Source organism: Prionailurus viverrinus, chromosome B1 (genome assembly GCF_022837055.1).
Source record: "Prionailurus viverrinus isolate Anna chromosome B1, UM_Priviv_1.0, whole genome shotgun sequence".
Classification (NCBI taxonomy): Eukaryota; Metazoa; Chordata; class Mammalia; order Carnivora; family Felidae; genus Prionailurus; species Prionailurus viverrinus.
In genome coordinates, this window is record NC_062564.1 from 85,953,615 (window position 1) to 85,966,423 (window position 12,809).

At 44.9% G+C, this 12,809-nt stretch overlaps 1 protein-coding gene across 8 annotated transcripts in view; it reads left to right on the forward strand.

The window, feature by feature from the left end:
• The first annotated feature begins 7,097 nt into the window (after positions 1-7,097).
• Positions 7,098-12,809, forward strand: part of MGAT4D (MGAT4 family member D) — a 60,994-nt gene continuing 55,282 nt past the window's right edge. For all 8 annotated transcript variants that reach the window (XM_047856760.1, XM_047856761.1, XM_047856762.1 and 5 more), the window contains exon 1: positions 7,098-7,243. In XM_047856760.1, coding sequence (XP_047712716.1) covers positions 7,150-7,243 — 94 coding nt within the window. In that variant the 5' untranslated portion in view covers positions 7,098-7,149. The remainder of the gene's footprint in view (positions 7,244-12,809) is intronic.

Here is a 12,809-nt window from a genome sequence, read left to right on the forward strand (position 1 = left end):
GTCCCTTTTTGGCTAATCATAAGAAGGGTGCCTGGTTGTAAGTGGACAGTTAGGGCCTTTGGCTATTTCGAGGTGGGTCGCTTAATGAGCCTATTTGCATCCAGCTGTGTGGTTGCTGTGGGCCCTTTTGCCTTGCTCTAAACTCTGGACCAAAGAATGCATTCTACATTCCGGTGTGCAGAAGTAGGCCCCCCCAAATCCCAACATGATACGGACACATCAAATTCTTTGCTACCTGTAAAGTAATTGTTAAATCGATGCTAGAACTGGTCATTGAAACATTATTGAAAATACGATGTAAAGATATGGAGGGCTGGCTGGATCAGTTAGGTGAAATGTGTTTTGTCCAAATAGAGGGGTAGTAACGGAGGAATGGCTTTTTTGAGTGTTGGAGATGGGTACAATTCTGGCCATCAGTTCCAGTGTATAGGTTTTTCTTCCCCCCCCCCCCCCCCACACCTCTGAGTAATGCTCGGACACCAGCTGGGTAACCCACAGTTCCGTTCAATTCGGACACTATCTACCTGGAGATAGTGTCAGATCCTACAGGGCTCAGTCCTACAATACTTCTCGTCCACCCACTACTGCAGATACCGCTTGAAACTTGTCACCTGTGCTTCTGACTTACTCTCATAGATCAGAGGTTCCAAAGACCCCCTCCATAGGTTGGGTTAATTTGCTTGAGCAGCTCACAGCACTCAGAGAAACATTTTACTTACTGGTTTATTATAAGGTAATATAACTCAGGAACAGTCATATGGAACATAGGGCAGTATATGGAGAAAGAGGCATGAAGCTTCCATGCTCTGTGAGAGCTCCACTTCCCCCTAATCTCCATGTGTTCCCCAATCCAGAAGCTCTCCAAATCCCGTCCTTTTGTTTTGTTTCATTTCTTAAGTTTATTTATTTTGAGAAACAGAGTATGCAAGCAGGGGACGGGCAGAGAGAGAGGGACAGAGAGAATGCCAGGCAGGCACTGTGCTGTCAGTGCAGAGCCCCATTCCGGGCTCAAACTCACAAACTGTGAGATCTTGACCTGAGCCGAAACCGCAAGTTGGAAGCTTAACCAACTGAGCCACCTAGGCTCCCCTCCCCCCATCTTTTGGTTTTTTTATGGAGCCTTTATTACTTTGGCCCCCTTGGTGATTTTTACTCAATCTCCTGCCCCTTTCCTATCCTCAGAGGTCAGGGAGATGGGAACTGAATGTTCTAACACCCCCCACATCCCACCTTACTTAGGTGCTTTCTGAAAGTGACTTCATTAACATAACAAAAACCACTCTTATCACTCTTCATCTTAGGAAATTCCACGGGTTTTAGGAGCTCTGTGCCACGACCAGCTAAAGACACAATATATATTTCTTATTATAAATCACAATATTGCAACGGGAGTGAAGAGGTGGAGGATGGTGCTCTGACTCTCTCTCTCCCACTTTACAAATTTATTTTAGTGGATCCCATGGGTAAGGGACCAGCACTACCCTTGGAAGACCCAGTGGAAGGAAGACTTGCTGCCCAAGACACAATTTCCATTCCTTTTGACATAAATGTGCATATTTTTTTAATGTTTATTTATTTGAGAGGAGAGAGAGAGTGTGAGCTGGGGAGGGCCAGAGAGAGAGGGAGACAGAGGATCTGAAGCAGGCTCAGTGCTGACAGCAGAGAGCCTGATGTGGGGTTTGAACCCATGAAGCATAAAATCATGACCAGAGTTCAAATTGGACACTTCACCGACTGAGCCACCCAGGCGCCCTAAATGTGCATCTTTTTAAGGAATCCCCTGTGTTGGATAGTGACTTTGTCACAGGAGGGTGGGAGAGACACTGGTCCTTGTCTCAAGGATTCGAAGAATGAATCTCGAGGACCACAGAGAGTGAGCAAAGCAATGGAGTTAATTGAGGGGAAAGTATAAAGCTCTCTCAAGAGTGAGAGGGGTCCTGACTGGGTAGCCACAGAGGATTTCTGTCCCTGAATTTTTATTGGCACTTTATCAGAAAGTTTGTAAGACTCCACTCATGACATCTAGCCTAGGCAGATCTGGAATACATTTATCCACCCACACCCCCGACCCGAAATCCCCACTTCTTCAGCCTCCAGATTACAGCTCCTGCCTGCCTCCCTGACACTCCCTTATCTCTCCCTGCCTAATGTTAACCCATTCCCTACTCAACTTCACATCTTGTGGCCAAACAAGGATTGGCTATAGGTCTCACTCCCAGTCACCCCATAGGGTGGGAAGATAGCTACATCGTACTTGACTGAGGCAGGCCTCCCACTTCCCCCGGGAATGGACAAAGGGGAGGCCCCAGCAAGTTTCCGACAGCTGCTCTTTTTGTGGGTTGAGAGTATGGCTGAACCAAAGGGGAGACCAGGTTTGTATTCTGACAGGTGAAAAATGGAAAAGAGACGACATTTTACAAGAAGGAGAACAAGTAACTGGCGATGCTGAGAAAAGAGACTGTCATTCTTAGTCCTCGAGAATGTCTGAGAGTAAGAGAATGATACTTACTACAGTGGTTTCTCTCAGATGTAAAGCTACATCATGGCTGATGACGGGAGAAGCCCTAAGAGCTGTTCTCCCCTGAAAATTAGATTGAAGCTGATTTCGATGTCTGGCTTGAAAACTCTGCCAGGGTAATCTGGAGAAAAACTGTGACACAGGACCACTGAACCCTTGCCCCAACAGTAACAGAGTGGCACTATCATTCGGCTTGTGATTTATGAGCCATGCTTGTTTTTCTACTGCTTTTCTAGTACCCTATGTGGTACCTACACAGCTTCCTAGTGTTAGTGACAAGACAATGTCTTGTCCTTGTTCACTCCTTCCAGGGACGGTGAGGCTTCCGCCGCCTACCTGATGCTTTTGTGTATGTTAGTACAAGATGCACTCCTTGCTCTCAACAGAACCAACCCGGCAGCAGAATGCAGGTGGTACAAGGGCTGATTTCAGCCCTCACCTAGACAGGCCCCTTTGGTGGGATTACAGCCTTTCAATTCAGGAGGCAATCCTAGAAACTGAAAGCTTTTTTTTTTTTGGTTTTATTTTATTTTTATTTTTATTTCTTTGTTTTGTTTTTGTTTTTGTTTACCTAACCAGGCCCATCTTGGTACATTCGGGGGTAGGAAATAAATTTTTATAAATACTGTTAACTTCTAGAATATAATTACCAGGGCACATAATGGAATCCCGCTCGCTGGTGGCAGAGAATGTGGTGTCTTTTAAATGGGTATTTTGGGGGTGCCTGGGTGGTTCAGTCGGTGAAGCATCTGACTTCAGCTCAGGTCATGATCTCGTGGTTCGTGGGTTCTAGCCCCATCTTGGGCTCTGTGCTGATGGCTTGGAGCCTGGAGCCTGCTTCAGATTTTGTGTCTGTCCCTCGCCCACTCACACATTGTCTGTCTGTCTCTCTCTCTCAAAAGTAAATAAACATTAAAAAAATAATTTAAAAAAATAAATGGGTATTTTGGGATGGTTTGAGCAAAGAGAATAAATTAGGCAATCTATACCTTTTTCTAAGTCCAACCTTTGATTCCATGCAGTGTTATTATTATGAAGTGGTTCTCAAAGTGTCATCCCTTGGACCAGAGGCATCAGTATCACCTGGGACTTGTGAGAAATGCAAATTTTGGAGTCCCAACCTTACTCTGCTGAATCAGAAACTGAGCATGGGCCCAGAAATCTGCCTAACAAGGTGTCTAGGTGATTCTTGTTTAAGAAGAACGGCTGTCCTAGATGATCCATAAAAGTTCCTTTCAGTACTGTCATTTACCCGAATTGTGCTGAACAGATGGCACTCGCCCTGGGCACAGATGACTTATTTCTAAATCACCTGAAACAGAAAATAGGACCAAGACAACTGGCATTTTATCAAGTTATTATCTTTCAGACTGTTTTCACCTTCAGGATCCTATATTTATACAAGACTAGAAAAATCTGTCTCCGCTAATAAGTTTATTCTGCTGTACTAATAACAGTCGCGAGACCACCATTTAGACTGAAGTTAACTCTAGAAGCCCTGAGGGCTATAATGCTGGTAATACCCCCATAGGATACTCTTCTCATCCCTGTTATTATTCCTATAAGTATTTAGCAATTATTTAGCCTGGCAATTCTCTACTTCCCCGTGGTCTGAATGTGCCACTACTTTTATTTATTTATTCTTAAAGTTTTTAAATGTTTTTTATTTATTTTTGAGACAGAGACAGAGCATGAGCAGGGGAGGGGCAGAGAGAGAGGGAGACACAGAATCTGAAGCAGGCTCCAGGCTCTGAGCTGTCAGCACAGAGCCTGATGCGGGGCTTGAACCCATGAGAGTGAGATCATGACCTGAGCTGAAGTCCGACGCTTAACCGGCTGAGCCATCCAGGTGCCCCTGTGCCAATACTTTTAGAAAACAAATCACAAAAGGGAGGTGTGAAGGTCTTTGAAAATGCTAGTGCATTCTTTACTGGATTTCCTGGAGTGATACTTATTGTTGGCTTGAATGGTAGCAGGTAGTGACTATAGTGGTTAGTTGTGAACATAGCCCAGTTGTACTATAGGCTTGTGTTTCAATCAACACCTTTCATCTGTAAAACACCCTGGGGCACACAGTGGGGAATATGATATGGAGATATGTAAGGCATCATCTTTTTCTTTCAGGGACTTCTAACATGGTAAAGGGAGTAAAATACGTACGTAACAGATAAGTGATGCAGACTGAGTGTCCTGAGAGAGAACCCAAGGGCTACAAGCTTTCAAAGAGCATAGAAACTTCTTTATACGTGGGTGATCAATGAAGCTTCATGAAGTGACATTTCAGCTGAGTCTTGAATACTTTTGAAAGGTAGGCGTATGTGTGTGTGTGTGTGGTGTAGTCCGTGTTTGTGCGTGAAGAAGGTGGAGTCAAGAGCCAGCGATTGACTACTTGTAGCTCCAGTACCTAGTTCAGTGACTGGCACAGTGTAGATGTTCAATAACTATCACGTGTTCTGATTCATAGACAAACCATTGCCTGATTATCAGGGTTTTGGATTTTCCTTTCTTTGGAAAACAAGACAAAAAGAAATAGCTAAAATATAAAAATCAGAAGGCACATGCTGATTTCAAAAGCATTAAGATGTGAGAGCAAAATGCTTTTTTGAATCTTGAGAACATGGTATTTGGTGAGTTTGAGTGCAGCAGAACTTTTGAGTACTAAATTGGAGGCATATCAACAGCTGGGATAGATACAATAGCTGCAAGGTAGATGGAACCAGATTCTGTAAGGTCCTGGATCGCAGGACTTTTCATTTTTAACACAGAGTTGCTGAAGGATTTTTGAGCAGGGAGACTGCCACAGAAAAAATAATAGAATTAGTGAGAAAATGAATATTGCTCTGATGAGCAACAACAGAAAACCAAAATGTATTGAGCATTACATAATGACAAGAAATATGCTGTTTTTTTTTTTTAATTTTTTTTTTCAACGTTTATTCATTTTTGGGACAGAGAGAGACAGAGCATGAACGGGGAGGGGCAGAGAGAGAGGGAGACACAGAATCAGAAACAGGCTCCAGGCTCTGAGCCATCAGCCCAGAGCCTGATGCGGGGCTCGAACTCACGGACCGCGAGATCGTGACCTGGCTGAAGTCGGACGCTTAACCGACTGCGCCACCCAGGCGCCCCGCTAACTGGTTTTGAATGTTATTTAATTTAGCAACCTTGGACAGATACTATTCATCCCATCTTTCTGTCGGGGAACACTAGCTCAGAGAGGATTAAAAACTTTCCCTGGATACTGCTAGTGGATTGTGACATCGTTTGCTTTCCAACAAAAAGCTGAGAGGTGTGAAACTGGAGACCAAGTAAGAGGACTATGAGCTATTGAATTTGGAGATATCTTGCGCTGGATAGCTTCTTCCCACATGTCAGTCTACTCTACAGGAGGCAGTTCTTTAGATCTAATACAATGCACAGAACTTCCTTGCCTTCTGGCTTCCAGTAGAGGTTAGCTAATGGGAGGAACTGGCAAGGGACCAAAGGGATGAAGGAGAATGAAGTTGAGGTGTCTCTTCCAGCTGCCATTCCTGGGACCTGGCTGGGTCACTGCTCAACTGAAGGTCACAACTCCTGGCCATCATCACATGAGAAAACACAGCTTACAATGGCATCGTTACGCTGATATGTGTTCAAATGTTTCTTCTTTCAAGGAGCCAGAAACTAGCCCATCCAGTGGTATAGTGCTGGTTTGAAGTAAAACGCTTATAACCAGACACTGACAATAAGAAGATTGCTCAGTGTGGAGAACCCAATAGCAAACCACGGTTCATGGAGCCCAAAGAGTCTCACCCTACTGATTTTCTCCTAGTGTTTCCCAGCCTTGGTTTGTAAAGGGCTGAGAAACTGATATCTTGAACTTGGCAAAGGTTAGCAAACCTCCCTTGCAGTGCTCATTGTATATATAACTTTTTTTTTTTTTTACAATAGTTGACTCCTTCATCCTTTTTTTTGGGGGGGGGGGCGGTTACCAAAATATAAAAGATAAAGGGATAAAGCTGAAAGTCTGGTGTTGGCCATTTCCCACACAAAAATCTAAGCCCCCTAAGTTATTTGGGCATTTGATGGCTTTCATTTAAAGCTAAAGGTACATATTTTATTTAGGAACTTTTATTTATAAACTTCTTATCTATGTACAAGGTTTGTAGCAGAACTACTTCCAGCTGTGTATGCTGTAGCTTAAATTCACAACGGCTCCTTTCTTTCAAGGTAAAAGATACCAATAGCATATTAGATACTATTATCTTTATTACCTTAAAAAAATTGGGATGTGAGGATTTACCCAGCTAATACATGCAAACTGCTTAGCCTAGGGTCTGGCGCAGAAGTCACTGCTACAGGAAAATAAATTAACAGTTACTGAGCACCCACCACTGTGCCAAGCAGTGCAGAGCTTTCCCATAGTTGATGGCATTTAACTACCCTTAGTCCTAGCAAGGGGTTCGGGATGCTAAGTGCTGAGCCGAAGGACAGGCGTGCTGAGGTCTTCACCGACACAGGGAGGGCAAGGGGGCGCGGGAGCGCGCGTCCAGAGGCGCAGGCGCGGCGGCGCGCGCTCATCCTCCGCTGCGGGGGGCGCTGCTTGTTGTCCCCACTCGCCGCGCCGCCGTCGCCCGCGTCAGGCCGGCTCCATGAGGACTAAGCACGTGAACGTGCTGATCGCGCTGGCCGCCTTCGTGCTTTTCAGCTTCTCCTGCTTCTGCATCTCCAGGATGACTCAAACTAGTAAGCTGAGGGTGGCTTCTCTGCCCCCTTTGCCGCCCCTTCGACTTCGGGGCTCCGGGATTGCCGGGGCGGCCGGGTGGAAGAGAAGGGGGGCGACGTGAGAGCCTGACACTGTCACCCACTCTCCTATAAGGTGTTTTACAATTGTAACCCTACCCCCGACCCCAGGCTCCTGTCCGACCGGCGGTTAAGCTATAACGGACGCCCCTAGTTTACCCCGGCGGCGGCGACCCCCGCCAGGCGCGCGCGCTAACCGATTGGCCTGCGGGGACCTCCCGACGCCCTCCTGCCTGCGCACTCGGTTTCCCTCCCAAGGTTCAACGGCCCAGGGTGTTCCCTGATTCCCTGCCGCCACCAGCGTCTTCCTCTTTCCCATCGTTTCCAGAAACGGGTGAATGTCCGACTTAAGAACCCTTTCCACTTTCGTGTTCCACCGTTAGATTATGGAGCCACCTTTGAAGGCTCCCGAGAGTATTTTTTTGCGAAGCCGAAAAGGGGTGAGATGATGGAGAGAGACAACTTAGAGCACTGGTATAGCAGCCGAACATTCTCAAGTGGGCCATGTGTCTTGCGTTGCAACTTTGAAACACCAAGATTTTAATTCATTTTGTTTATGGGGTTCTCAATTTGAAATTTGCCCAGTGAAATTTGAACTTTAGATAAACAATGAGTAAGTTTTTAGTATGAACATTGCACGGGGGTTGAGGTGGGAGGTAGGACTCCTGGGTGGCGTAGTCAGTCAGTTGAGCATCCGTCTGACCCTTGATTTTGGCTCAGGTCGTGATCCCAGGGTTGTGGGATCAAGCCCTCCCACCCCCACCTGCTTGGCGCCGAGCTTGGAACCTGCTTAGGATTCTCTTTCCCTCTGCCCCTCTCTCCCACTCGCTCGCTCTCTTTTTAAAAATAAGTTTTAAAAATTATTTAACTAATTAATTAAATTAATTAATTAGTTAAATTAATTATTAAAATTATTATAATTTAAAAATTAAGTTTTAAAAACTTAATTTAAAAATAAGTTTTAACTAGATTTCCTGTATTTTATCTTCCAGCTCTTCTTATCCAATGTCTAGTGTAACATTTTAGCGTCCATATAATTGGATTTTGAATTTAAGCTCAAGAATCCCTGTAAACATATTAAGTCTTCCACGATTGCTCTTAGGTTGTTTCAGGTTAAATTTTCATTCATTTTTTTAATGTTTGTTTATTTATTTAGAGAGCACACAAGCAGGAGGAGGGGCAGGGAGAGAGAGAGGGAGAGAGAGAATCCCAAGCAGGCTCCATGCTGTCAGCACAGAGCCTGACCTGGGGCTCAAACTTACACACTGTGAGATCATGACCTGAGCCAGAATCAAGAGTGGGAGGCCTACTGGACTGAGCCACCCAGGCACACCGAATTTTCATTCTTACTAAACACACTTATGACTCAGGTTCACACAAAGTAACCTTGGTGGTAGTGTCAAGTGTGGAAGTGGTTTATTCCTCTAATTAATACTTAATTTTGTCAGGTACACACAATATCGACATTCTATTCCGTTTGTTTCAGAGATTAGACATGTGTATTAATTGATCTGATTTATGCTACTAATATTTGATCATTTTGTACACTTTCTCTCTGTTTCATTTTCTATAAGGAACGTTAGCCAAATGTGTTTTTATGTACTTCAGGACAATAAACAATTTGCACTTTTATAACAAAAATAAATAAATCATAACTCATAATGAGAAAGCAAAACATAAACTCCTTTTTCTAGCAATTTTGGAAGGCAATTCACTTTAGTAACCTCAGAAGGCATTTTAATACAGTTAATATTATTAAAATGAAACTGTGGACTTCAGACAACTGGAGAAGTGGAGGTGCCATGTACTGGAATGGTGAAGGCTGGGACAAGGGCAGATCGGGGTGAAATGAGTATTTCCATGGCGCCTATTAGACATCCCAATGAAAGTATTAATAGGAGATTGGCTATGTCATTCTGGGTCAGGACTGGGGACAAAAATTGGAGAGCTGTCAGCATACAGTATTTAAAGCTACGAGATTGGATGAGATCATATAGGGAGTTGACATAGATAAGGAAAGATTCCAAAGACTGAGCCCTGGGGAATACTAACATTTCAAAGTCAAGGAAAAACTAGGAAACTGAGAGAGCCAAGAAAATATTTCAAGGAGGAGAGTTTCACAGTGTCAGAAATGCTCATGAAGTTCTTCAGTACAGGAAGAAACACCCATCCACTTGTAATCCTTAAAGTCCTCATTCCTATATTATTGGTGAATGCCGCAGCCACTTCCTCTGCAGGCTACAGTCTGAGAAGGCACTTCCCGGTCAAGCACAGAAGACCACTTAGGTAAGTGTTTTGCCAGTGCCTGTCCCAGACTTCCAGTATCGCGTCTTCTCTGGCAGGTGGTAGGCTATCCCTGCATTTAAGCCCAAGTAGGGCACATAAGCCCATGTAGGGCAGATAACCAATTCCAGATCCTCTCCTGAGTGTGTTTCTGGGTAATGCAGCATTTAGTGCCACTGCCCATGGAAAAGCTACCTCCCTGGAAAAGCCAGCACTGGCCTGCCACTCCCATTGGCAATAGTGGGGCTGCAGTTGGCCTGCTGCTGCCTGAACATCTGACACTCCAGCAGGAGCTAGCAGTTCGGTGGAGGAACCACCAGAAGCAGGAGGACTCCATCTTTTTGCAGCCTCCAGTCTGGCACAACTGCCTCTCCTTGGCAAAATGTGATGAGAGCATGGCTGGTAAGGAAGTCTGGGACAAGTAGCAGACTTCTGGTTTTAATCAAACCAAAGAGGATCTAGAAGGGGCACATGAAGACCGGATATCAGCACACAGAGTCCAGGAACAAGCCAAACTAAATAGCACATAGTGAAGGGACATATATAAGTTGATAAAAACTGTACTCAAAAGCAAAGGAACAATAAACAGCTCAGGAGAGTAGTGACATTAGTGACATGGGATGGGACAGGGATCCACTCTTGGAAGCAAAGGCACTGGGCGGTGTTCTAGTTAGTAGCTTGGGTGATAGGTTACCTGGGTTCATTTCACATTATGCTACAGAGCTTACCTATGTATTCCACATTTTTCTTTTGTATGTATAAAGTTATTAAAAATCAAAAGAATTTGTACAGTGTAAATATGAAAGCAAGAACACTGAAATGATAGGAAGCATATGGTACTCAGTTCACTTGAGAATATAGAAACAATCAGAATGCATTTTTAAGACACTTTAAAATAAATGCCAGTACTCTTACAGACATATGTAATTGATTTACTTTAAGTTTACTTATTTTGAGAGAGACAGAGACTGTGTGAGCAGGGAAGGGGCAGAAAGAGAGGGAGGGAGAGAGAATCCCAAGCAGCTCCGTGCTGCCAGCACAGAGCCAGATGCAGAGCTTGAACTCACGAAACTGTGAGACCATGACCTGAGCTGAAACCAAGAGCTGGATGCTCAACCAACTGAGCCACCCAGGCACCCCTGTAATTGACTTTTTAAAAATATTCATTTAATTCGAGAGAGAGAGAGAGAGAAAGAGAGTACAAACAGGGGAGGGTCATAGAGAGGAGAGAGGATCCCAAGCTAATAGCACAGAGCCCGATGTGGGACTTGATCCCACGGACCATGAGGTCATGACCTGAGTCAGACCCTTAACCAACTGAATCATCCAGGCGCCACCCCATACCCCTTGTAACTGATTTTTAAAAGCAGTTCAACTTGTGAGGGTTATAAATATGAGTGACTTTTGTTTTTCCAATAATTGCCCATGCACGTTCCATCAAACACCCTATTCTGTTGGCACAGAGATTCATAGTGATATTTAAGACGTATTCTGTATCTCTTTTGTTTATTTTTGGTTATTCAAACAGTCTCATTCCTGTTACTAGAGACCCTATCCCATTCTTTTTAGAACTTTAACCTCATAGTTAATTAAGGGCTTTCTTTTCCTTTTCCTATGGGACAGACCAGTCTTGTGGTTCTAGGAAAACTCCGTGGCAAGAGAAGAAAGTGATGTGTTCTGAGACACTTGTCCTGGGATTGGTGTAAAACTTCCCCAAATCTTAGTGGCTTAAAAACAATAATTTTGTTTAACTCTTGGTTTACAAAGAAATTTAAATCAGAAATTTAGGATGAGCTCTGCTGAGCGATTTGTGATCTGCAGTGGTATCGCTGGGGTCCTTGGGGCTGGAGGATCTCCTAAGAGGCTTTCTCACTCTGGCATTTCTCTTGTCTCCCCACATGGTGGCTTATCCTCCATGGCCTCTCCACTTGGCCTGGGCTCCTCATAGCATTGTGGTCTCAGCAGAGTTTTACTTTTTATAAGGCAACTACCCTTCAAAAGGCAGGAAGTGTTAGTTTCCAAGCCAGTTAGGAAACTGCCCCCCAAATTAGTACTGCCTTACTTCTGCCGTGGTCTGCTGGTCTGTTTTTTTTTTTTAACGTTTATTTATTTTTGAGACAGAGAGAGACAGAGCATGAACGGGGGAGGGTCAGAGAGAGGGAGACACAGAATCCGAAACAGGCTCCAGGCTCTGAGCTGTCAGCACAGAGCCCGACGTGGGGCTCGAACTCACAGACCGCGAGATCATGACCGGAGCCGAAGTCGGCCGCTTAACCGACTGAGCTACCCAGGCGCCCCTGCTGTCTGTTTAAAACCATCATGGGTTCGCCCAGAATCGAGGGAACAGAGAAACTGAATAACTCTTGACGGGTGACTGCAGAAGAGCATTTGCTGTGGGAGATACTGTTGTAGCCATCTTTGGAAAATATAATCTGCTGCACCCTTCCTCCACCCTTGCTCTGTACCCCTGTGGTATTGGGGTGGGAAGGGGTGCAGGGACAGAGGTTTCCTTGCATGATGGCAGCCTGATGGTTTCGGTCTCTCTGGAGAGTGCTTATGTGTGGCAGAAATCCAGTGCTGACTCTTACGCAGTAGTTTGTGACTACTTCTGAGATCTGCTGGGGTCTCCTCACTTCCCATTCCCTGGTGTGGGGTATCCATCTGCCTGAGGGCCCCCTTCCTCGTGCTGCCCTTGCCACAGCCTCTTGTTGCTAGGACTTTGTTGCCTAGCAGGTGGCCCTCTTCAGGACCTGCAGTATGCACTTGAGCCATAGCTGACTCATGCATCTTTGCCATTTCTAGCTGCATGCAGGGTACTTCACAGATGTTTTCTCTTAGCTTAGCAATTTCTCTCCCACTCTCCTGCCCCTTTTCATCTGTCAGCATGAGACATTTTGTTAGTTTGGCAGTTCAGCAATTTTCAGGGTAGAAATGCTCTCCAGCCATTGACTTGGTGGAAAGAGGGCTCATTCTGGAGCACCCAAACTTTATAAATGAATTTCTTGGGGTCTCACTTTCTACCGTTGGTAGAGGGAAAGCAGCCTCCATCCCATCCAAGCGGGATAAGTACATAGTATATACTGTTGTAACTATATGTGTTGTAGTATGTACATAAATACCAAAGTGTATGACCTTGTGAGAATATGCGTACAGAATGCCATGGAGCAGAAGTGGTGAGGAGAGTGGTCCCAGCTGTAGCTCTACATCAGCAGAGTCCAGGATGCAA